This window comes from Rhinichthys klamathensis, unplaced genomic scaffold (genome assembly GCF_029890125.1).
Source record: "Rhinichthys klamathensis goyatoka isolate OS25496 unplaced genomic scaffold, OSU_Roscu_1.1 h1tg000282l_1, whole genome shotgun sequence".
Classification (NCBI taxonomy): domain Eukaryota; kingdom Metazoa; phylum Chordata; class Actinopteri; order Cypriniformes; family Leuciscidae; genus Rhinichthys; species Rhinichthys klamathensis.
This window is the reverse complement of record NW_026606801.1, coordinates 212,501-238,924: the sequence shown is the minus strand read 5'-3', so window position 1 is coordinate 238,924 and position 26,424 is coordinate 212,501. Positions and strand designations below refer to the sequence as shown.

General features: G+C 37.3%; 3 protein-coding genes across 3 annotated transcripts in view; 1 reads left to right on the top strand and 2 right to left on the bottom strand.

The window, feature by feature from the left end:
• Window positions 1-5,438: 5,438 nt before the first annotated feature.
• Window positions 5,439-7,666, bottom strand: zgc:112496 (uncharacterized protein LOC541336 homolog). The gene is made up of 6 exons (XM_056269591.1): window positions 7,584-7,666; window positions 7,346-7,487; window positions 6,387-6,480; window positions 6,050-6,209; window positions 5,814-5,966; window positions 5,439-5,742 (listed from the first exon to the last, which is right to left on the bottom strand). Exons 2-6 carry the CDS (start codon window positions 7,483-7,485, stop codon window positions 5,549-5,551), a joined length of 741 nt encoding a protein of 246 aa, XP_056125566.1. The 5' UTR covers window positions 7,486-7,487; window positions 7,584-7,666; the 3' UTR covers window positions 5,439-5,548.
• Window positions 7,646-19,680, top strand: wdr24 (WD repeat domain 24). Its single transcript, XM_056269577.1, has 14 exons — window positions 7,646-7,774; window positions 9,167-9,295; window positions 9,529-9,593; window positions 9,782-9,889; window positions 11,688-12,048; window positions 12,270-12,447; window positions 12,897-13,321; window positions 13,762-14,027; window positions 14,818-14,927; window positions 15,010-15,110; window positions 15,972-16,076; window positions 16,152-16,489; window positions 18,069-18,253; window positions 19,246-19,680. Exons 4-14 carry the CDS (start codon window positions 9,788-9,790, stop codon window positions 19,412-19,414), a joined length of 2,340 nt encoding a protein of 779 aa, XP_056125552.1. The 5' UTR covers window positions 7,646-7,774; window positions 9,167-9,295; window positions 9,529-9,593; window positions 9,782-9,787; the 3' UTR covers window positions 19,415-19,680.
• A 715-nt stretch (window positions 19,681-20,395) lies between these two features.
• anks3 (ankyrin repeat and sterile alpha motif domain containing 3) overlaps window positions 20,396-26,424 on the bottom strand; it is a 12,523-nt gene continuing 6,494 nt past the window's right edge. The window contains exons 7-15 of the mRNA XM_056269592.1: window positions 25,555-25,674; window positions 25,371-25,483; window positions 25,148-25,288; window positions 24,207-24,331; window positions 23,637-23,778; window positions 22,545-22,767; window positions 21,663-21,722; window positions 21,454-21,549; window positions 20,396-20,863 (exon numbers count right to left, since the gene is read on the bottom strand). Coding sequence (XP_056125567.1) covers window positions 21,467-21,549; window positions 21,663-21,722; window positions 22,545-22,767; window positions 23,637-23,778; window positions 24,207-24,331; window positions 25,148-25,288; window positions 25,371-25,483; window positions 25,555-25,674 — 1,007 coding nt within the window. The 3' untranslated portion in view covers window positions 20,396-20,863; window positions 21,454-21,466. The remainder of the gene's footprint in view (window positions 20,864-21,453; window positions 21,550-21,662; window positions 21,723-22,544; window positions 22,768-23,636; window positions 23,779-24,206; window positions 24,332-25,147; window positions 25,289-25,370; window positions 25,484-25,554; window positions 25,675-26,424) is intronic.

Sequence of the window (26,424 nt, the reverse complement as noted above, 5' to 3'; positions counted from 1 at the left end):
GTGTGTATATATATACACACACTACCGTAATATTTTCTGCTCTTCTGCTCACCAGTGCTGCATTTATTTGATAAAAAAAACAGTGAAATAACATTACAATTTAAAATACCGATTTTCTATGTGAATATATTGTAAAATGTCATTTATTCCTGTGAGCAAAGCTGAATTTAAGCATCATTACTCCAGTCTTCAGAGTCACAAATCACTCTAATATGATGATTTGCTGCTTAAGAAACATTTCTGATTATTATCAGTGTTGAATACAGTTGTGCTGCTTTATATTTTGGCAGGAGCCATGATGCAGTTTTTAAGGATTGCTTGATGAATAGAAAGTTCAAAAGAGCAGCATTTATTTGAAATAGAAATATAATAAATGTCATTACTGTCATTTTTGATCAATTTCATTGCATCCTTGCTGAAGAAGTCTAAATTTCTTATTACTGTCCTCACACTTTTAAACTACTTAAAAATGGATTACCCTGCTTAATAATATTTGTATGCTTATTAGAGTATTGTTTTATTAGCTTAGCAGCTGCCTATGTTGGCTGTGAACAGCAAGGGAGCTCACTAGGTTTTGGAACAGAGTACATACCTGACCTTAAACATATTTCCAGTGATCACATAAACAAAAGCCAGTGAGTGAGCTTGAAGTTTAGAAGACAATATGTCTGTGGCACACAGTAATGAATACTTCAGTTATTGCTGTGCAGATTGCAGTTGTTATGGTAACTGCCATAACAGGATTAAAGATGCTTTCAACATAGAAACGGATGTCGCGACCACCAGTACCGTATGTCATGGGGAAATTCTGTCTGCCTACATTTTCAGTGAAAGAATAGTGACTGGATGTTTAAGTTTTAAAATGGAAAATACAACCCACAATCCTTATGTTTTCATGACAAGACTGCAAAAGATGAGAGAAGATAAACACAGAGTGATTTATGACCCTTAACTCTGAGACAAAGCAAATAATGACAAAATTCAGTAGTGCCAAGTTATCATTCGCTAAGCTGCTAAAAGATACTTAAGGGGAATTGTTTAAATAGCTATAGGAAAGATTGCTGTGTTCTGAATTGATTTCTTTTCATTTTCGAAAAGCTCGACCGTGCGTCTATTTAATGTTGTGGATTTTTATGCCATAGTCCTATATTTATATTTATTCCGAGTGGCTGTCGTTGTTGGGTTGTGGCGTGTGTAAAGATGGTCTTAGACTGATGATACAAACCTCTAGATGAAATCCCACAGAAACAGAAAGTGCTGGAAGATGCAAAGCAAAGAAAATCAACAATACAAAAATGTTTAATTAATACATTCTCCCTGGCTTTGCTGTGCTCAAAGGTCACGGTTATGTAACATAATACATGAATACTTTTGAGGGAACAAGCGAGTCATTTGAATATTTAAAGTCAGCATGAAACGGCACTCGCATTTTCTGCCATACTGTGACATATTTGCAAGTGAAAAGGATAAAGAGAATACAGCAGAAAAGGATTTAATAAATTAAATAATGTCAAGTTTGGTTTCAAGTTGACTGTAAATGTTCTGATCCAGCATGCAAGAGTCGCACCATAGTGAAATTTATAGAGTTCCTGTAATATCCACCTGGCTGGCACTTTTAGGCAGGTGAAAAATGAAAAGCTGATGAATATTTATTAGACGCGCATATAAACAGTGAGAACGAGAGAGAGAAATGTAATGAAAAAGCTAAGAGATGTATCGGGATGTGTGATAGAAGAAAATAAGGTGAGAAAGACGGCGCAAATAGCTGATAAAATGATGGAAAATGGAGAGAAAACAGCAAATGATGGATGTATTATTTTTGAACACTCATCAAATGGATGCTGGAAGTGTGTGGCTGCGTGTGTGTGTGTTAAACATGCTTTAATATGCTGTATGACCATTGTTGGTTTTCAGACTGTTACAGGCACACATTCTGTAGTCTGTGTGTGTCTTTTGTGAGTGTGGGAAACACTGACCATGGTCTAAAACAGTTGGGTTGTGTTCAGAGTGGAATACTAGCATACTGAATGCATACTTTGCAGTTTAAACAGTATCCTGCCTACTAATTTTAAAGAATATTATGTGAAACTTTTTCGTTTCATACAGGGCCTAAAATTTACACTCGCCAAGCACGAGTAAAAATTGGCGTTGGCCGGTAGCATTTGTATGAATTCTAACAATGCAATATTAGAAAGTTTTAGCCTTGCCAATTTAAATATTCAAGCGCAAAGCAGAACGCCATGAATACTGAATTGAGCTCTCTTGAGCTTGACTGGACAAATCCACACAAATTATGTCAAAATACCCGGCAAGTATCCTTGTATACAGTCGGTTATGTCTTAAGTGGACGTAAACAGCTGAGAAAGTAAACGCATGAGTATCTGTATCAGTGTATTGGATCCGTGCATCCGCTCTTAAAGTGACAGCAGCCTATTATTCCCGACAAAGAAAAGACAAAGACCAAGAATAATCATTCAATGCTCTAGACTAAATAACTTTTGTAACTTTAATAAGAAATGATTATGTTTCATGGCTGGTAAAACATATTTATGGCCAGTACATTTTCTCAAGTCTCCAGCCATTGGCAGTTCATACGGAGCCCATAAAAGGACAAAAAAAATATGAGATGGGAGGAAAAATTATATTTCAAGGTTTTTGCATTTTCTCACATACCATTTGAGTTTTTGCAAGCGAACACAAAGTTACTTGGGACAATGCAAAACCTTTTATTTCAGCTTTCCAAAAATGTTTTTAATAGCTTTAGTTAACCGTTTCAGAATGTAAAGTCAAGGACATTGCATCATGGGATGCAGTTTTACATTTATAGAGTTGTATACTGCACATTTGGGCAAATGTTACAGATAAGTCGTCCACTTATGCCATTCACACTGAACGTTTGCATCCTGCATATAGTATGGGTAGTATGCCACTCCGAACATACTCTCGGTGAAGAAGTGTACTCAATCAAACCTCTTGAAACTGGGAGCAAACCGATTTACCAAGGGCCTCCCCTTATTCCCGCCCATACGCCCCAGCCAATAGCTGCTCTCGAAGATCATGGTGTCCTGAGTTTATTTTCTCCATGATGTTGTAGGTGTAGTTTTGCTTTGAGATCATCGCTGCGTCTGTGTTGCTGCCACAACTCTAGTCCTTCTGAGAATCGTAGTCCATGTAGACTTCAAAATGGTGCCAAAATACAAGAGATGACGACTCTTGCAGTAAAATATTCTGTTTACATAAAAAGAAGTTAAAACTAAAAATATAATATAAGGCTAATAGTTTTCTCTGGATCAGATGAAGATAGATTAAAAAAAAGTTGTAAATACTGATAGTTTCTTTTAAATTCTTTATCATTTCATGATGTATAATTGTACTTCTGAAATATTGGGACCTGAGGCAATTAGTTTTTTGTAGTTTTATTTTGTATGGTTTTGTGTTTGCTTTCATTTCTCAGCTGTATGAAATAAAGAACATACTGTGAGAGAAGTCTGCGTGTGTTTGTGTGCCCACAGTAAGACACTCTCCACTGATGCTTGAACTTTTTTTCAGCAAATTGTCGGTGCAAGGATGTGCTTAACCGTCAGAAATGGTTTAGTCAACTCAGACAAATATTTTATACATGGATTTATTCTCTGCTTATTTTATGTGTGGTTTGCAATTTTTGAAACCCTGTTAGTTTCTCATAAATTAAAGAATAAAAAATTAATTTTTAATTACACACATATATATACAGGTTCTTCTCAAAAAATTAGCATATTGTGATAGGTCATTATTTTCCATAATGTAATGATAAAAATTAAACTTTCATATATTTTAGATTAATTGCACACCAACTGAAATATTTCAGGTCTTTTATTGTTTTAATACTGATGATTTTGGCATACAGCTCATGAAAACCCAAAATTCCTGTCTAAAAAAAATTTGCATATTTCATCCAACCAATAAAAGAAGTGTTTTTAATACAACAACAAAAAGTCAAACTTCAAATAATTATGTTCAGTTATGCACTCAATAGTCAATACTTGGTTGGGAATCCTTTTGCAGAAATGACTGCTTCAATGTGGCGTGGCATGGAGGCAATCAGCCTGTGGCACTGCTGAGGTGTTATGGAGGCCCAGGATGCTTCGATAGCGGCCTTAAGCTCATCCAGAGTGTTGGGTCTTGCGTCTCTCAACTTTCTCTTCACAATATCCCACAGATTCTCTATGGGGTTCAGGTCAGGAGAGCTGGCAGGCCAATTGAGCACAGTAATACCATGGTCAGTAAACCATTTACCAGTGGTTTTGGCACTGTGAGCAGGTGCCAGGTCGTGCTGAAAAATGAAATCTTCATCTCCATAAAGCTTTTCAGCAGATGGAAGCATGAAGTGCTCCAAAATCTCCTGATAGCTAGCTGCATTGACCCTGCCCTTGATAAAACACAGTGCACCAACACCAGCAGCTGACATGGCACCCCAGACCATCACTGACTGTGGGTACTTGACACTGGACTTCAGGCATTTTGGCATTTCCTTCTCCCCAGTCTTCCTCCAGACTCTGGCACCTTGATTTCAGAAGGACATGCAAAACTGAGCAACAGTCCAGTGCTGCTTCTCTGTAGCCCAGGTCAGGCGCTTCTGCCGCTGTTTCTGGTTCAAAAGTGGCTTGACCTGGGGAATGCGGCACCTGTAGCCCATTCCCTGCACACGCCTGTGCACGGTGGCTCTGGATGTTTCTACTCCAGACTCAGTCCACTGCTTCCTCAGGTCCCCCAAGCTCTGGAATCAGTCCTTCTCCACAATCTTCCTCAGGGTCCGGTCACCTCTTCTCGTTGTGCAGCGTTTTTTGCCACACTTTTTCCTTCCCACAGACTTCCCACTGAGGTGCCTTGATACAGCACTCTGGGAACAGCCTATTTGTTCAGAAATTTCTTTCTGTGTCTTACCCTCTTGCTTGAGGGTGTCAATGATGGCCTTCTGGACAGCAGTCAGGTCGGCAGTCTTACCCATGATTGCGGTTTTGAGTAATGCAACAGGCTGGGAGTTTTTAAAAGCCTCAGGAATCTTTTGCAGGTGTTTAGAGTTAATTAGTTGATTCAGATGATTAGGTTAATAGCTCGTTTAGAGACCCTTTTCATGATTTGCTAATTTTTTGAGATAGGAATTTTGGGTTTTCATGAGCTGTATGCCAAAATCATCAGTATTAAAACAATAAAAGACCTGAAATATTTCAGTTGGTGTGCAATGAATCTAAAATACATGAAAGTTTAATTTTTATCATTACATTATGGAAAATAATGAACTTTATCACAATATGCAAATTTTTTGAAAAGGACCTGTATATAAAAAAATAATTTAACTTTTTTATATATATATATAAACCTGTTAGTTTCTCATAAATTAAAGAAAATATTATTTATAATATTGCTTTATTAAAATATCTAAACAATTACAAATAATTTTTGCCTCAAAAACACAGATACTTTTGCAAAGGGATACATTGACAACACTCTCTAGATAATATTGCATGTACTATATACTAGGAAAATGCAGAGAAGTACACAATCCTGACTAAGTTCGTTTCTGTCTCTTCGATGGCTTTTCATCAGCAGTCTTCCTCTTCTCTGGCTTCTGATTGGTCGCTGTGTGTGTTGCATCCATCAGATTGAACTCCTGTATTAATGAGGGCTGAATCTGATTGGCCACTGCCCATGCCCATAAACACTGCTCCACCCGGTGAGGAGTCCAGTCCTGCTGGCCGTCCACTGAGACCGGAAATAAATACTATAGTAAAATCCTAATAAAGAAATATTTCAGCTTAATGTGTGTATCTTACCTCTATTAAGCTGGGATGATTTCTGCAGCATTTTCTGGAGGAAAAGTGCATAATGTTTGGCCGTGTACTCGACCGGTCTGAGCTCTGCGACGCTCTCCACAGCTTCGTCAGCCATGAAGGCCACTTGACCTGGAGCGACGGCCGCCAACACGGCTGATGGAGATAGTTTGCTGCGGTTTGAATGTGTTTTATTACAGTTATTGCACGCATGCATGACTGGATGGGTGTGTGTGTACCTGAGGCCGTTGCTGGCCCGACACCTTTGAGTTTGCACAGCTCTGTAATTGCCGCTTGGACATCGGGCAACAAACCGAATGCTTTGCTGGTCGAGCTTTGAACCGCCTCCTCGCTGTTCGAGCCAATGAGCTGCTGCAAACGTGGCCTAAACTTCCCTTTCTGAGAGGGAGCAGCCATCATCATCATCATTATCATCAAAGAGAGCAATGCATTTGTGCATAATAGTCATATCTGTGTGTGAACGGATCGTCACTGCATGCAACCAATGAGCCGCTAGCCTATTTCTGTGTTTCTCTCTAATTACGCAGGGCATGAATCTATTTCTATTGTGCTTACGGTAAGTTTCCACTCCATGATCTTGACGAGCTCAGCATGTGTGAGGGAATGCTGGGATCGAGCTGAGATCGCTGCGGGAAGCTCCTCCTGAAACCTGGGGAAAACAGACAATGCCACTAAGATTTCCTGCAATTGTATTATATTATGATGCAAATACAACAATGAACAAAAAATACATTGCTGGTGTGTATTTCTGAGAACTCAAGTCTATTTTTGTGGTTGTCTTTCTAGTGAATCAAATTTCAAAGGGGTCAAATTGCATGTTAGATAGTAATTATGATGAGTAGGCAAACGTTATGAAATCAAATGAACAAGATAAAATTAATACAAATATTTTAAAATGTATATAATTTAACCATACATTTAATTACTATAATTTATCGTTCATTTTACATGTATATATTTTTATAAATGTATATGATTATTAATAAAGAAATGAATATTCTATTCTGATGCGTAAAAAGACATTTTAGGAACTCAAAATATATTTTTTGTGGTTGTTCATGTGAACTTTTAAATTTCCATATCAAATAGAGGCAATGCTAGTTTTTTTTTATTATTTTATTTATTAAAGTGTCTTGCACTTACATGCCCAGCCCAAATAGGCTTAAAAGACACTAATGACATAAAACAAACATAATACAAAAAGATGACCATCATAAAAGATACATTACCATCATTTTCACAATATAAACAAACAAAACAAGACTAGTTGTCAAATTGCTTATAATTTGCTAATTATGAGTAGGCACAAATTATCAATTAAAATAAAATTACAATATTTTTAAAATCTATATAATTTAGAATTAACAGTATTTTATATAATTTGTTGTGTATATATTTAAGTCATTTATATTCGTAATTAATACTATTAATATATAATTAAATTTCAATTCTGGTGCAAATACAATAATGAACATAAAAAGACATTTTAGGTCTGTGTTTGTAAGAACTCAAACCATTTGTCCAGTTGCAGGAGCTTTCCAGAAGCCTTGCCCTTTCCAGCTGATTTAGCTTGTATCACAGTCCAGTATTGTCCATAAATCCCTCTCCATACAGCTGGATCTTCACAGGTAAACAGCCTCCCATCCACAGGCATGACTGAGAGAGAGAGAAGAGGGAGATAATGCGTGCACAGTTTATAACATTTACTGCAGATCTCAAACAAGACAGCCAAATAACAGTATATTATCATACCAGCATGTGTTATGATAAATATTCCTTTTAACGGTGTTTTATAACAAACTTCAGTCCTCCTGCAGTGTGACAAACCGGAGCGGCGTGACCGAGACAGCGCGCGCTTAGAGAGGGGAGGTGACGTCAGCGGCAAACGTAAACAATAATTCTACATCCGCTTCTCATGAACGGACACACTTGTTTTTAAAAGGGTAAGTTCTGCGCGGTTATTCAGCAATATCCAAACTCATATTACAGTTGAGCATGCATGTTCGGAAACATGATAAGCTGAATTATGCTGTCGAGCCGCAGGAGTTGTGACTGCTGTACTGAGGTGTTTTTGTAGCAGTATGACACTTGTGTTGACTGCCACGAGCTCTAAAAGACAAACTTACTCATATTTAGTACATATATTATTCCATTCACAAAAAGAACAGCTGTAATATCATAGTATTGCAAAAAGAATTTCATTTTTTATAACCTAGATGCACCAATCGGTCAGTATGAATGTGGAATATGAATAGTTCAAATCCTTATATAAAATCGTATTTAATTGACCTTTCTGTGCATTACAATAACACACAGACAACACTGCGTTAGTGTGCTTACTGATAATACAAACAACCACAGTAAAACCTACATTGCAGTGCAGAAAAATTGATAAGAATAACAGTAATAATATATAAACCTTTATTGTCGTGCAGGAAAATTGATAAGAATAACAGTAATAATATATAAACCTATATTGCCGTGCAGGAAAATTGATAAGAATAACAGTAATAATATATAAACCTATATTGCCGTGCAGGAAAATTGATAAGAATAACAGTAATGATATATAAACCTATATTGCCGTGCAGGAAAATTGATAAGAATAACAGTAATAATATATAAACCTTAACCTACATTGTCGTGCAGGAAAATTGATAAGAATAACAGTAATAATATATAAACCTATATTGCCGTGCAGGAAAATTGATAAGAATAACAGTAATAATATATAAACCTTAACCTACATTGTCGTGCAGAAAAATTGATAAGAATAACAGTAATAATATATAAACCTTTATTGTCGTGCAGGAAAATTGATAAAAATAACAGTAATAATATATAAACCTATATTGTTGTGCAAGAAAATTGATAAGAATAACAGTAATAATATATAAACCTATATTGTCGTGCAAGAAAATTGATAAGAATAACAGTAATAATATATAAACCTACATTGCAGTGTAGGAAAATGGATAATAATATATAAACCTACATTGTAGTTCAATAAAAAAAAAAGGAGAATAATAACAGTGATAATATATAAACCTTGATTGCAGTGGAGTAAAATTGCAGATAGAAGCAGATATACAACATGCAATGAAAAAAAAGGTCATTATATAACCATAATATAATCTGAACAAGATATTTATTATTATTAAAAATAAATGGCATGCTTCAGATTATATCAATTGCATAAAATAAAATGTTTTATAAAATCTAACAACATCTCATCTAAGTTTTACTGCTAGTGCTAATATGATTTCTTAAATGGCATTGTTTCATTAATAATGCAGCTCTGCTAGTGATATTGCTGCCTTGTTTCTGTCCTGCAGGTCAGTGTGTAATTCCCTATGAAGATGTTAAACTCGTCCGCGTGGATGTGTGCGTGACGTCACGCACCGACTGTCACGTGAAGTGGATTTGTTTCTCTCATCTTGAGCTGTGCGTGACGAACACAGATGGTGAGATAAAATACCTGCATCTAAAGTCTTGTTGCAATAACATTAATAATCCCTTACATGTTTGTCATTTTACCACCACAGATCATTTCTAGAAAAGTCTTTTTTATATAAACATCTAATGATCTACTTATTCAGATATAATCTATAAAGAATAGTTTAGTCATTCATGTATATTTGTTTTGAAATAATAAATACATTGATGGAATGTGTTTGTGTTTCTCATTTTCCCAAAGGTTTTAGTGTGGAGTGAATGAGAAAGTTGGAGGTTATTTGAAGTGTTTTTCTCAACACACAAAGCGTAAGTGTGAACCGCTTACCTTATTCATGTATGTTTTGACATGTATTGCTAAGTGGATAAGCTCAGGTAAATGCACGTCGTCCACCATGAGATGTTGGAGTTGCTGAATCTGCTGTCCACCTGCTGGCCAGAGAAGGATCTGCAGCAGCTTCATCTTCTCTCCTCTCTCGTTTCTCGGTGTTTTTCAGCTTGAGATGGAGAAGATGAACAGGGTCAACACCATCAGTGGCCGTACCATGTTTTGCCACCTGGATGCTCCTGCCAACGCCATCAGTGTGTGTCGGGATGCTACGCAGGTGAAAGATCAGGCTATATTCTCACCACAAGCTCAAATATATATTTTTTGTGTGTTTACATGACTTTTTAAATGTAGCCCATTTTAAAATAGAAGCAATGGTACACCAAAAAAAAGTTAGATATTGCTAGTAAATTTAGCAAAGAAAGTAACACATATAATTAAATGTGAAATTTTGAAGTAGAAGGACTGAAATGGTGTTTTCTTGTAAAACTTACTCCAGGCAGTTCACTTTTTATGAACTAATAATGAATAAGAAAAAAAAAGTGAAATAAAGGGAACAAGATGAAATTATTACAATATTTTAATTTATTTCACTTATTTTAGTGCTGTCAATAGATTAAAAAATAATGAATTAACCGCACATTTTTCTGTAATTAATCGTGATTGATTGCAGCTAACATTGAAGTTAATATATTGTTATATTGTAATAATACTTTGCTAAATGTAAAGCACTTTGTGATTTTATCTGTGAAAGGTGCTATATAAACAAAGCTTACTTACTTACTTACTTAATATAACATTTGATCTCCAAATTAATGTAGAAGCAACATAGGTAGAAAATATACAGAAAGGGAATAAAGTTATCAAACACTTTAAATATAGATTAAAGCTACAAAAGTTATTCAGTCAAGAGCAGTGAGTGATTTTCTCTTTTTCTTTTGTCCTTTGAAGTAACAATGAACAACACTTTCATGAACAGCATTTATTAATCTTAGTTAATGTAAATTTCAACATTTACTAATACATTATTAAAATCAAAGTTGGACTTGAGCTAACATGAACTGACAATGAACGTTATGTTAATAAATATTATTGTATTGCTTATTGTTAGTTAATGCATTAATTCATGTTAAGTAATGCGATTTGGATTTGTCATTTATATTGTTATTAAAGGTGCAAAACGCAAGTCTCTGAGTTTTTGCAGAACTACGCCCCCTCTGGCGACAAGCGAAACTGCAACCAGAGTTGTGCACGCTCATGGACCACACGCATCTTTTATTGGATATGTTTTGTTTCATGTTGTACTATTCTTCCGAACACAATTCCTAGTTTATGAAACTGTTCACTAACAATGGTAGTAAAACCTATTCTGATTGTACATGTATCTAGCTTACGCTAAAGCATTACACATTTTATGCATCGTCATTTGTTGTCATACATAGATTGGCCGTATCAAACATTAGAGACTGGACTATATCTTACCGTTTTATCAAGAAAATAGCCAACTGAGGATCCCGTTTGAGACCAAGAGCAGACCGGAGATCTCTTCATTTGTTGAATGCCTTCCCGAGGTTGACTCTCGTCTTACTCCGACGCCTGTCTGACTCCAATTTGGACCTTTTGGTGGCACTAGACAAAATTTTTATTTTCTTTACTTTACGTGGAGTTTGCGTTGGATTGGAATGGACTACAAGCCGGTCTCTTTGAATCCATCTTCTACCTTTGACGCACGAGTTGTCTTCGCTGATGCGGAGAATAGCGGCGCCGGCGAATACACAAACCTGCGAGACATAGCCTGGTGAGCGTGAACGCGCATGACGTCACGCCCAGTCTCAAATTTGAGCCCGAATCCCTCTTACATATTTTACTGTACAGGATTATAGAGGCAATCTCATTGCGCAGAGAAGGGCTCATTCAGCCCATCAGGCAGTTCTTTAAGCATGTATAGGATAGAAAAACAGGTATTTTTAACATGAAAAGTTGCGCAATGCACCTTTAATAGGTAAATTAATGTTCAATCTGTCAATTAATATCTGTCATTAGATACAGTGAACTTGTGATTCATCACGTTTCAGGTGGTGGTTGCCGGCCGTAATATTTTCAAGATATACGGTCTGGAGGAAGATGGTTTCGTGGAGCGTCTGAACCTGCGCGTGGGACGCAAACCCTCGCTGAACTTCAGCTGCGCAGACGTCATGTGGCATCAGATGGAGGAGAACCTGCTGGCCACCGCCGCCACTAATGGAGCCGTGGTGACGTGGAACCTGGCGCGCCCGTGCCGTAACAAACAGGAGCAACTGTTCACAGAACACAAGCGCACGGTGAACAAGGTCTGCTTTCACCCTACTGAGGTCAACATGCTGCTGTCCGGCTCTCAGGACGGGTTCATGAAGTGTTTTGACCTGCGAAAGAAGGAAAGCGTCAGCACGTTTTCTGGTACGTACAAACTTCTCTAAATCTCTGACTTTTCTACAACATCTGCACAAGCTGAAGCTTTTACTGCTTAGGCAATGCTAAAAAGTATTATTTTAAAGTAATAATTCACCCAAAAAATTACACTACGAAGCCATCCGAGCAACTATTTTCAATTTGAGAAGCAAATCTGGAGCTTCTTAGACGCTAAATAGATTGTTGAACATCATTCTGTGTTTTTGCAGGTCAGTCTGAGAGCGTGAGAGATGTGCAGTTCAGTATGAAGGATTATTTCACGTTTGCGGCCTCGTTCGAGAATGGAAACGTGCAGCTGTGGGACATCCGCAGACCCGACCGTTACGAGAGGATGTTCACCGCTCACACCGGCCCCGTCTTCTGCTGTGACTGGCACCCTGAGGACAGGTGTGTGTGTGTGTCCCTGTTGTCAATAATTGTATCCCTTTAAACTCATCTTTGATCACCAAAAATTACATATTTAAAAGTTTTTTCCTTGAAAAAATAATTTCTTCATGCCTTAAAATAGCTTGAATGTAACTCGACACCCTTGCCTCATTTAGTATATGTGGTACTATGAATATGCAAATTAGCCCCGCCTCCACTCACTCACTCAGCTCAGAGATCCACTCGTTGACGATCACACGTTGATCTGATTGGTTACAAGGTAGTTTGTGAGGTCAGAAACAAAAGTGTTTTTGAGACTGTCTTTGGTTCACTGCAGTTACAGGTCAATAAAACTTACAATTATTTTTTTGTCTAATTTCAACAATTGGTAAAAGGTTACACATTAACTTTCTCACTCTTTTTGGATCTATTGTGTGTATATATATATAAGTCCCGTCTGTCTCTTGAAGGGGTTGGCTCGCAACAGGCGGACGTGACAAGATGGTGAAAGTCTGGGACATGTCGACCAATCGCGTGAAGGAGATCTACTGCGTTCAGACCATTGCGTCGGTGGCGAGGGTGAAGTGGCGTCCGGAGAGGCGCTTTCACTTAGCCACCTGCTCCATGATGGTGGACCACAACATCTACGTGTGGGACGTCCGTCGGCCATTCATCCCCTTCGCCACGTTCGAGGAGCACAAAGACGTGACTACAGGAATCGTGTGGCGGCACCAGCATGACCCCTACTTCCTTCTGTCGGGGTCCAAGGACAGCACGCTTTACCAGCACATGTTTAAAGACGCCAGCAGGCCCGTCGACCGCGCCAACCCTGAAGGACTCTGTTTCGGGTTGTTCGGCGACCTGGCGTTTGCTGCTAAAGAGAGTCTGATGACCGGTGAGTGACAGTTAAAGGTGCTGTATGTAACCTTTTCACTCTACTAAAGCATACAAATACCATAATATGTTTGCATATGTTGAGGAAACATGCTAAGTCCACATACTCGTTTCTCTAAAAAAAAACTCTTCTAAAGCCAGTTATTTTACTTTGAAATGTGCGTTTCCATGCAGGAATGTTTGTTTTTGTTTTTGTCTGTGATACTACATGTTGCCAATTTGCCAATTTTCATTGTCCATTGCGCTCGTTCCTGTTGCGTGTGCTCAAACTGGCAACCCGTGTGAGCGCCGTCCAGTCTGAGGAGCAGGTGGCGGGAGAAACCGATATTTTGAATTGGACTGCAGTACCTATTTCGACCACTAGTTGTCATTCTTACAGACTGCACCTTTAAATTGTTTATCGACATTGATTTCTTATTAGAATATTGTCTTTCTTCATAGCTCCTCCTTCTGTAGGGGATGTGGGGCGTAAAACCTACCCAGGAGGCGATCGGCGGTACCCCATCTTCTTCTTCAAGAAGCCCGATGTGACGGAGCAGTTTGCGCAGGTTTCCAGCGCGCTCAGTGTGTTTGAGAGTGAGGTGGGCAGCTGCGTCGGCATGGACTGGTTCATTAACACTGCACAGAGTTACTTGCTTAGTGGAAAACCCTTCGCCGAACTCTGTGAGCACAACGCTCAAGTCGCCAAGAGACTCAACAGACTGCAGGTACACAGATTTTTGAACTTGTTTTGTCCGCTGAAGCCGTTAATATTAACTTTTTGCGTTTTTACGTTGATATCGTAATAATTTAACAACATTTTCACACTTTCAAGGTTCTCTAGTGTTGGTTTTCTTATTTTTATTTATAAACTTTACTTAGTTTTCTGATAAGGCATACACTTTAACAAACAATGAGGTCAAAAAAGGGAAACAACAGTACGGTACATTCTAACTTATCAAATGTGGCAATAAAATAATGTAAAAATTGTCACAGAAAAATATCCCTGATCCGTAAATTACCAAAAGGTCAAGAAGACATAAACAAAAAAATGATGAACTAAATAAAAAATAAATAAATAGAAATTGAAAAAAGTTACAAAATCTTATACAGTGCATAAGAGTATATTCTCTAGTGGTTTAATACAGGCTTCCATATTTTCCTAAATGAGTCAAACTTGTCATTGCTGATAAATCGTATTATGTATAATGTTCACCAGCTCTGATGTTTCTGATGTCACATGACATGCAGATAAACAAATAAAACATTTCATATCAGTGTATCATTTTGATTCAAAGTTTTGTTATTTTAGTGATCATTTTTTATTTTAAAAGTCAAATGAAGCAAATATTTACTAATTAAAATATTTATATTTTTTAATAATATTTTAATGAAATTTTTTTTTTAGTTATGTTTAATTATTAGCTTTTCATCAATTCACGGACCCCCTGCAGTTTCCTCATAAACCGTTTTAGAGGACTTCTAATGAGTTTTGATTTGTGTTTGTGTGCTATACAGGAATCGACCACGTGGACGATGCTGCGAATTATGTTTTCCGAGCCGGCTAATCCGTCCTTGTCAACCAATCACAATCTGAATAAGTCAGGAAACCTTCCACTCGTCAACAGGTACTGATATTACCCTGTTATTTTGGATTTCTGCTGTTCGTGGTTGCTCAGTTGTGTCTTTTCCCTGCATCCTGCACTGTAGCTTCAGTATGAAGGAGATGAGCGCTGCTCTCAATGAGAGAAACAAAGAAAACAGACAAGACAACATACACAGCTTGGAGACCAACCTCAACAACAATGACGGTGAGACAGACGTATAACATGCAGAGAAGCATCTGCATCCTGATGAGAAAGCAATAAAAAACAAATGCCACATGTTTTTTTTTTTTTTTTACCAAGTTATAATCAGTTAGATCGTGTTTACAGTGTTTACAGGTCATTTTTGTTTACAAAATGTTGTGATTCCCAGAGAAACTTCTCTTTGGCTTGCACAACCTTTGCGTTTCCCTGAGAAATCTTGTTCTTTCTCGTAAAACCTTTGCCTTTTACCAATATACTTTGTGTTCACTTGCACTTAAAGAAACTTTGCACTTACTCGCAATGAACTTAAAGTTTTGTGAGCGAGTGCAAATTTTGAGTGAATGCGAAAGAGAACGCAAAAGCATTGAAATATATTTTTTCTATTTTTGAAATTCATTTTTCCATCACCATGTCCTTTTAGAATAAAGAAAAGTCAATTAATAAAATCTTAAAACTCCATGGGCATTTTTATGATGAATATACTATAATGTTGTCCCAAACCTTCATCATCATGATTGTCATTGAGAAATGTCTTAAATTTCAGGCTGTTCTTCTAGAAAAGCAATCACTATATGCTTTCATTGTATTGAAAATAACAACTTGGACATTCTTCTAAACTTGTTCCACAGAAGACAAAAAGTCATACAGGTTGGGATTGGGAACAACCTGGATATGATGACAGAATTGTCTTTTTTTGGGGGTGAACTAACCCTTTAAACACCCCAGGGATAATGGTTTGGCTCAGATTTTGATTCTAGTAATTATGCTTCACGGTCTCTTCAGCTGTCGGCCCAGATTTTTAGCTGCCAGGAAAACCTTACAAACACTAAAGCAGTAGATAAAGATCTGTGTTTCTGTGTGCAGAGAACGAGGAGACGGAGGGCAGCGAGGGTCAGGCGGAGTATCTGTTTGGAGATGCTGAACTTGATGATGATGATCTCTACAGCATGGAACACGATAACCAGGCAGGTCAGTCAACACCTCAACACATCTCACAGCTCCGTGATATATAAAGAGAAAAAAACAAGATTTGGGTCTCTCCAGCCGAGGAGCCCGAGTACCTGCTCCCTCAGGAGGCGTTCCCGTTACGCCACGAGATCATGGACCATCCCTCGGCCCCGGAGCCGGTGCAGGAGAAGCCCGAGTCGCCCCACGTGAGCGGCAGCGAGGCCGAGAGCATGTGCCTGACTCCCATGGAGTCCATCAGCCTCATTTCTGTCTCGCAGCTGCTTTTCTCGCCCCACCTGCCGCCCAAGTTCTTCTGCCCCATTGTGAAGGAGATGCTGTGTTACTACGCCGAGCAGGGCGACGTGCAGATGGCCGTGTCTGTGCTGATCGTGCTGGGAGATCGCATCCGTAAGGAGATCGACGAGCTCACACAGGTGAGGCCGAGCGTGTTTAAGAACTTCCAGTCAAGTCAAAATTTATTTCTATAACAAAGCAACAGAGTGATGTACAATAAAACATTGAGCATATAAAAAGAAAGCATAAAAAGAAACTATATAAGCATTTTTTTTTTAAACTTGAAGAAACTGTAGATTTCTTCATTGCATGCCTCTCTGAAATGCTTCATTCTGATTGGTCAGTCGCGACATTCCGAGATCAGTTATTCCCTAATAATGTTCCTCGTCAATAGCTGTATAATCACTGCTCATCCGGGAATTTGAGGCCGCCGCTTCTTCCGTGTCTTTCGTATTATACCCATATGCGTTTTTCCATTCCACTGCGCTACTTTTCCATTGTTTTCTATGCAAACACACTAGACGGCCATGTTTAACCATTGAGCACAGGTCACATGTTCAGTTTAACTTCCCTGCAACTTGTGCAGCTGCAAAAGGGTTCAGCGGGAAAGAAATGTTGACTTACGGTAGTATATTGTTGAAGTGTTTGTCTAGTTGCTAAAATGATTTTTGTACACTACAATGGATTATAAGATAATAAACAGGAAAAAAAAATGTCTTCTCAAAGCAATATTTCATGTCCCTGTCATTATTTATGTAATGGAAATCTGTGTAAGTGATACAACGGTACGTCATATCTTAAAGTCAGCAGAAAACGGAAGTTGCGATAGTCTTTTCTTCCCTGTTGTGACGTATATGCGAGTGAAACCATAGATATCCATAATAAAGGCTAGATGTCTTACGGCGGAGTCTCTATCGTCATCACCGGTGGCCATCTTGTCACAGACAAGCTTTCTGGTGGGCTCTGTGGTGCCTGATGTAAGATGAGTGATCAGCACGAACACAAATAATCTTATCTCGCTGAAATCTTGACGGATTTACAAACGGTTTGGTTTCTTACAAACGTTATTAACGTGGCTATAATTCTGGATGATTATTTATTGATACACTTATTATTCATAAGTATGCAGTGTCATAACTACATCTCTGACGTTTATAACAAACCAAACTGTTTGAAAATCGGTAGAAAATTGAGCAAGTTATGGTTATTTAAAAAGTACATGCACCAATAAAACACAATGTTACGAGTGAGCGAGCTGCCTGTGACAAGATGGCCGCCAGGTGCGGACGTCGACCTCCATTGGCCAGCAGCGCGGACGAGACATCTAGCCTTTGTTATGGATATCTATGAGTGAAACTGCTACAAAAAAAGTAGGGCGGGACTTGATTGGATGGTTGTGGTTTGCTATTGGTTGATCTCCTTTGAGTATCAGGTTGTCCCGCCCTCACGCCAGTAAACACGACGTCAGAGAAGAGATGTTGCTGCTTTTAATCTTTGATTAAAGATTACATTAATTTAAAAACAATAATGATGCACACAGATAAATCATTTACAATAAATAATGCAATATTCCATTTGAAAAAAATAAGAATTGTCCATTTTGATTCATGGTAACCTTAAATGTCCGTCTTGATTGAAGCTGCTTGCAATAACAACAGCTGGATGTACATGATCCCTTACTGGTGTGATGTTTACTCAGTGTGTTTGTGTGTGTTTCAGGAACACTGGTACATGTCCTACATCGATCTGCTGCAGCGGTTCGAGCTGTGGAACGTCAGCAACGAGGTGATCAAACTGAGCACGTGCGGCCCCATCATGTGTCTAAATCAAACCTCCACCACTTTACACATCAACTGCAGCAACTGCAAGCGACCAATGAGCAACAAGGGCTGGATTTGTGACAGGTACGGCCTCCAAGCTCTGACTTTTATCTGTCTTTCCCCTTATCAAATTCAAAATCATTTAGTTCAAGTTCATTGGTTTATCTAATGTACCGTTTAACACCAGAGCTCATACGTTTATTAGTGTTTAAAGGTGCCTTTGTTTTCTCTGGCCTTTCAATATTTATCGAAATTGTTATATTGTGTTATGTATATATAGTTTTTTGTACAGTTGTACTGTAAATATGTTTTTTTTGTATTGTTAACTATAACGTAAAACGTAAAAATCATATTCATTAATTGAAATAAAATAAACATTAACTAGACATATTTTTCTTTAAAAAATCTAATAAAAAACTTCTTCTTTTTTTAAAATACACAACAAAATTACTAAAACCTTTACCAAAATTAAAATTAAAACTGAAAATATAAAATAAAATTTAATTTAAAATATTTACAAAAACTATAATAGTATACCAATATATCGATATTAGCACTTTGGGTTTTCAGTGTAGTTTAAAAGTGGTTTATAAATAAATAAAATGAATATTTTAAATTGTAATTATAATACATTTAATTTGTAAATAAATATACATTATTACAAATATATGTATTGTTATTTATTTATGATTATATAATTTACTACTTAATTATATTTACTTTATATAAAAATAAAAAAAACATTTGGAAAAATGGCAACAACAAAAAAAGCCTATATATAATTTTGCAAAATTTCCAAATGATATTTTAATGTATCATTTAAAATAAAAATAAATGGAATAAAATTAAATAATAAATTATATGATAGTAAATAAATTATAATAACTACATTTATAATAATGTATAATTATAATGTAAATGTATTTATTTATCATTTTAATTTGAAATTAAATATATTCATTGTATTTATTTACAAAGTGGACCCAAAGGGTGTGTATATGTATGTGTGTGTGTGTATATATATATATATATATATATAATGTTTTTTATATATAATATTTTGTTGTGTATTGTAGGTGCCACCAGTGTGCGAGTGTGTGTGCGGTGTGCCATCACGTGGTCAAAGGCTTGTTTGTGTGGTGTCAAGGCTGCAGTCACGGAGGACACCTGGAACATGTGATGGAGTGGCTGAAACAGTCGAAACACTGTCCGGCCGGTTGTGGACACCTGTGTGAATACACCTGACACCACACACACCTGACGTCAAACACTGGACACTCGAAACACAGGACCAATCAAGCTGCTACTTCCAGGGGAAAATAACCATAACTAATGATCTGATGATAATCAAACATATAAGGGAATCTGTTCACTCGAATGTGTGCTAAAACAATCAGTTAGCTTTTTAAGTTTTTGGAGATTTTGTTTTATAAATACAATCTAATGTATGTAATTGAATTACACTCAAGATGCACTTGGCTTTGGGAATATGATTCATTCACATTGAAAATACTCTGTGTAATGAACAACACAGTATAAGAAGCAATAAAGCCAGTCTTTGCTAGTCATCTGTGCGATTCTGTGAACATGAAGACTTTAAAAGTGACTTTCTTTGGCAGAATGTGATCTGAATCTTAGCTGACTATATAAAACAGCAAAAAAGATGTTTTGTTTTTTTGCAGATGCCATTTGCTTTCATATTTTGTTATGCAATGAATCCTAGATGTTTTACAGAACTGACTTCCCCTCCTCAGATGTTTAGTGTCTGTGTGTTTTGTCTCAGGTAAGTGTTTTCTCTTTAATGATGTTCTTCCAAACAGTTTGATGCTCATGCAAAGACTATGCGATATGTCCTACAGATTTAAATGCTTTATTTCCAGACTCGATTTATGTACAATAATGTGACAATTACAAAACAGACTTTTTCATAACTGAGAAATAATGACAAACAAACTGATTTACATTTAAAAAATGATCATATAAAATTGATATTCAGAGTATTTTTACACATTTTAAAGACAATAAGCTCTTTTGAAATATAAAACTGACAGTAGCTCCAGCAATACAACCATAAACCTGGATGTGCAGCTGTGGCCTTATTCATGAAACACCAGCTAAATTCATTTCTGTGCATTTTTGTATTGAATTGAACTGAATATGGCAGGTCGAGACCCAATGAGTGTATTTAGAGGATATATATAATAAGATTAGACAAAGAATTGAGAGTACAGATAATCTGTGGTTTGATTTATGAAAAAAAAGAAGACATTATTAGGCTTTAAATAGGCATAAAACAAATCTAATCAAGAGGTTTGATTGGTTGTACAGCAATAAACAGTGCCTGTGCTTGCAGTGTCCACACATGTATTTCTCTGTTATTCACACTGAATTCCTCACAGATTCAGATTCCCTGGCTCCGCCCTGTCCGACACAGCTCTGTCTGTGATTGGTCAGTTCTCATGATGCAGTTATGTACCATGTGACTGGAGCACAGGTGAGAGTCTCTTCGCCTGCTTGTCATTTTTGGCCACTCTGCTCATGGTCTTTGCTCCTCGTTCGGCCTGTCATCTCCGTCCGAACTCATGTCACACTGGACCGACACGAGTTGTTCTCTCAGGCCCGTTCCTGTGGCCGTGTGTGTGTGTGTGTGTGTTCAGGGTGGTTTTTCACCCTCCGTCAGTAAAAGTGAGTGTCCTGTGAGGATAAACAGATCAGTTAGAAAATTATTCAGAAAAAAAATCTTCTAAAAGTTTGTACGATTTCTTTATATTTTTTATATATTTTCTAATGTTCAAGGCAGCATTTATTTGATCAAAAATACAGAAAAAAAAAAATGAAATATTATTACAATTTAAAATAAGTGTTTCCTATTTACATGTATTTTAAAATGTAATTTATTCCTGTGATCAAAGCTGAATTTTCAGCATCATTACTCCAGTCTTCAGTGTCACATGATCCTTCACAAATCACTCTTATATGATGATTTGCTGCTCAAGAAACATTTTTTTTTTTTATTCTTTGATGAATAGAAAGTTCAAAAGAACAGCATTTATTTGAAATAGAAATCTTTTGTAACGCATGTCTTTACTTTCACTTTTGATCAACTTAATGCATTCTTGCTGAATAAGTATTCATTTCTTAATCTTGTAGGAATACTGTCAAAACAGTTTGAGTACACTTGCCCCATTGTTTTGCTTCATAGAAATGTTTATGCACACATAATGTTGATTGAGGCTGTGTGGTGTGTGTGTGTGTGTGTGTGTGAGAGAGAGAGAGAAACTGACCCATTGGCAGCCACTAGGATTCTTCCCAGTTGTGTGTGTTTTTCTCTGAAGCGCTCAGACGCTGGAGACTGTGGAGAACTTCCTTCAGACTGTCAGCTGGACAGAGACACACAATATGAATACACACGTCCATGTGAAGGAAACACACACACACACACACACACACACACACACACACACACACACACACACACACGCAGAAGTCTTACCGAGCTCTGCCATATGAGACTCCATGTTAGACAGCAGCTGAGAGCACATTAACCCGTCGCCTACGACACACACATCACAGCAGTTATTAAAACACTGAGGTGAAAACAGCCTCAAAGACTTCAGACAACATGCCGCTTCTGTTAGACTGCTAATCTACAGCTCAACAGTCTGCTCACACAAAATGCCATTCAAATCTCTATTTTTAAAAAATGATCCAATTCTCACTATTAACTACGACTTTTGCCTCAAACTCCTAATTACTGCTTATTAATAGTTAGTCAGGTAGTTGTTAAGTTTAGGTATTGGCTAGGATTAGGGATGTAGAATATGGTCATGCAGAATAAGGCATTAATATGTGCTTTATAAAGTACTAATAAACAGCCAATATCCTAGTAATATGCATGCTAATAAACAACTAGTTAATAGTGAGAATTGGACCCTGATTTAAAGTCTTACCAAAAAACTTTAAAGATGGATCAAGCATGAGATGCATGTAGCAACTGATAATATGCTTCTGTGGTTTGGAGTTAATATTGTGTCTTTATTGTTTATCCAATTATTATTTATTTATTTTTTGCAAGCAAAACCACCAATGATTTCCCTCCTTTTTTTTCATTTGCAAAATAATTTACATGAAAATAGTTTCTCAGTCAAAACTCTAGCAGGCCATTAACAATATCAATAAATATTTTTATTTATTTATATATAAATAACAAAACAAAATAATCAGTAGTTTTGCATGCAAATATTTTTTGCATACTTCATACTCTATAAAATCATAAGTTGGTGTGATTTCAATAACATTTTTACAACTGTTTAGATGGCATTATTCGCAATGCCTTCTGGGAAGTAGTTAGTGAGTTTCCTCAGGTTCTGCACACCTTTCCCCGCCGCTCGAGTGTCTTCCTGCGTGAGCAGTGTGTGAGTGTTGCGTAGAGTGTGTAGTTTCCCGCTCAGCGTCTGAACGCGCTGTGTGTTCTCCTGCAGCTCTGCCTGAACACTCTTCCACGACATCTTCTCCTCCATCAGACATCCCTCCATCACGGCACGCAGCTCCTTCTCCTGAGACACCTGAGCCTGTAGAGACTCCACCTCCACACATTGCTACACACACACACACACACAATAACTAAAGCAAACTTGCAGTTATTATGTGATAAACCTATGGCACTGTTTGCCACAAATTGTTGCCAGAACAGCGTTTTTGTATGCATGGCAACCTTTGATCTTAACGTGTTTCAATGGATATATTTTATAGCATGTTTGTTTTATTGTGACCTGTTACACAACTAAATGAATATAAAGTACAGTTATGCTCTAAATGTTTAAAGGCAGTTAAAACCATATAAACAATACGGTTATAAGAAGAAGCTACCTGAACCCTCCCTGTTAACATGTAACAATTATAACATTGCTTTGTGAAATAAAAGGTCAACAAGTGCACTACAGGACAGAAGCTTGTCACTGCATTCAAAGACTCACAATCTCGGTTTACACACTGTTGATGTTACAGTGCATCAAATAATAGCAAGCTAGGTGCAAATTACAAGACGATTTTAATTCTCATTACTGGCAGAATCTACGGCCCTAAAAGCATGCAAATGAGCTCTATGAAGTAAACATCATGCCAGTGTTGCTTTATAGTAATAGTATATACAGAAGTATCTTGAATGAGCTTTTATTGTTATATTTTAAAGGTGCTGTATGTAATATTGACAGCTAGTGGTTAAAATGGATACTGAGATACTGAGCAACTGAGTCCAAATTCAGTTGCTTTTTATGTTTTTGTATATATATACTTCTAATTAGCTTTAATTTATATTAATTTCAGTATCATTAATTTTAGTACTACAACTTTTTAAAGTTTCATTTATATTAATATTTTAATATTTGAATAGCTTTATTTAAACTATTTTTGTAGTTTTAGTTACCATAGCAATGGCTCATGTGAAAGGAAGTGATGCGGGCAGTACCTTATGAAGCTGAATGGCCATTTCCTGCATCTCGGCCTCCAGTTGGTCGGCGTACGCCTGCTCTAACGCATCACTGGGTGGCCGGGCGTTACTATGCCAACGGGCTATTGCTGATGTCATCTTCCTCTTAGGACCAAATAGACTATGAAAAAAAAAGCGCAACTAGTAAACAACTAGTTTTAATAAAATAACAATTAATCTGAATAAACCAGATACATTTTTATTACGATAAAATATATTTAATAAAATTAAATGAGATACAATACATTAACAAAATATTAAATAATTAAATTACATTTTTACTATAATAAAATAAGTTATTTTTTATTAAATTAAATAAATCAGATAAAATTTTAATCAAATGATTAAAAAAAAACCCAATACAATAAAATCAAATACATTGTAATAGAATAAAAAAATTAGTAAAGTTCAATCCATCCATCCCTTCTCTAAACCATTTGTCCCATGTAGGAACATGGGGATGCTGGAATAAATAAATAAATAAAAGAATAAATTAAATAAATAATAATAATATAAAAATAAATGCTGAATCTGTGAAGGCAGACTCACGTGATGCCGACTTCCTTGAGGTCGTTCTCCGTGAGTGTGAGGAAGATCCTCAGGTCGATGTCTTGCTCCTCCAGCAGGGGGAGGTACTTACTGAACCCGATCTGCTCCAGAAACTCTGCTAGATCCTGTGACACACACACACACTTCACTGGTGCATCTGAGGTCAGGAACACATCGCTATATAACACCCACACAAGTCAAGTCAAGTCAAATATATTTATATAGCACTTTTCACAATACAGATTGTATCAAAGCTGCTTCACAGTATCAATCAAAACAACTTAACAGTGTTTGTTTATTACTGGAAAAAGACATCCAAGTTTGGTAGAGCGGATCAGTGGTATGATGGGTCATTTAATTTGAATATCCCCAACTGAGCAAGCCAAAGCCAACAGTGGCAAGGAACCGAAAAACTCCATCAAGTGACCCGATGGTGTCCTAAAACTCCATCAGATGACCCAATGGAGAAACAAAGAAACCTTGGGAGAACCCAGGCTCAGTCAGGGCCAGTTCTCCTCTGGCGTTTATGAAGTAGAGGCCGAATTTACAGTAACTGTAAGATAAAATGTCTATGAATGCCTGGCTAAATAGATGCGTCTTTAGTCTAGTTTTAAACTGGGAGAGCGAGTCTGAGCAACGAACAATATCAGGAAGGCTATTCCAGAGCTTCGGAGCTAAATGTGAAAATCCTCTCCCTCCTTTGGTGGATCTGGATATCCTAGGAATGACCAGAAGCCTCGAATTTAGTGATCTTAAAGAGCGCGATGGATTATAGGGCGATAGAAGATCCGTTAAATAGACTGGAGCTAAACCATTCAGAGCTTTATAAGTCAAAAGCAAGACCTTGTTATTAATACGGAGCTTTATAGGTAACCAATGAAGTGATGATAGAATCGGTGTTATATGATCATATTTACACACACACACACACACACACACACCTTGGGTCCAGTGTATGAAGGAGGAGGTCCAGAGGAAGACGGCGCCTCACGGTCTCCTGAGCTGTTATGGGGAATCCTGCCTTTGGAGTGCTGGAGTTTGTTGGGTCGACGTGGACAGCTCCTCTTTGCTTGATCAGAGTCCTGCAAACATGACCGAGACGTTAAGTGAACAGTTTGTCGGAGATGCGTGTTGTGATCTACAGCGATGCATGATGGATCCGACCTCGTTGCTCTCCAGCGACGCCTCTCTGCTGAGGCCGAGGAGATGAGACAAGCCTTCACTGCTGCTGCTGCTGCTCCTCACGGTGGGCATGTCGTTATCAAAGATCAGCTCGTCTACACAAACAGTGGGAACAGAATCACACTATAGCGGATGCATCGGGGGGAGTGATGGCTGAACCGCTCACCTCTACTGCTGTTGCTCTGGCCGTCGAGCTCGTTGATGGGGGAAGTGACGTCACGATTGCAGATGCCCTCGCTCTGATCGCCAGCTTCACGTGAGGTCATGTATCCGGTCACAGGAACCTCTGCAATGAAAGAACATTTGCACACTACCGTTTGTTTTTGAAAGAGGTCTCTTCTGCTCACCAAGGCTGTTTTCTATTTGAATGTATTTTAAAAGGTTATTTATTATTTACATTATTTATTCCTGTGATCAAAGCTGAATTTTCAGCATCATTACTCCAGTGTTCAGTGTCACATGATCCTTCAGGAATCACTCTAATATGAGGATTTGATGCTCAAGAAACATTTCTGATTATTATCAATGCTGTGCTGATTCATATTTTTGTGGAAACTGATTTTTTTTTCAGGATTCGTTGTTTAAAAGACCCCGAACTTTTAAACGGCAGTTTAACACTAGTTTTTAAGAAATTAATATTTTTGTTTAGCAAGGATGCGTTAAATTGATCAAAAGCGGGAGTAAAGATTTCTGTTTGAAATAAATGCTGTTCTTTTGAACTTTTAATCCTATTCATCAAATAATCCTGAAAGAAAATGTATCACGGTTTCCAGCAACATATGAAGCAGCGCAACAGTTTTCAACATTGATAATAATCATAAATGCTTATTGAGAAGCAAATCAGCATATTAGAATGATTTCTGAAGTAATCATGGGGTAATGATGCAGAAAATTCAGCTTTACATCACAGGAATAAATGACATTTTAACATATATTCAAATAGAAAACAGTTCTTTTAAATGGTAATAATATTTCACATTACTTTTTTGATCAAATAAATGCAGTGAGCAGGAGGCGTCAAAATCTTACCGAGCCC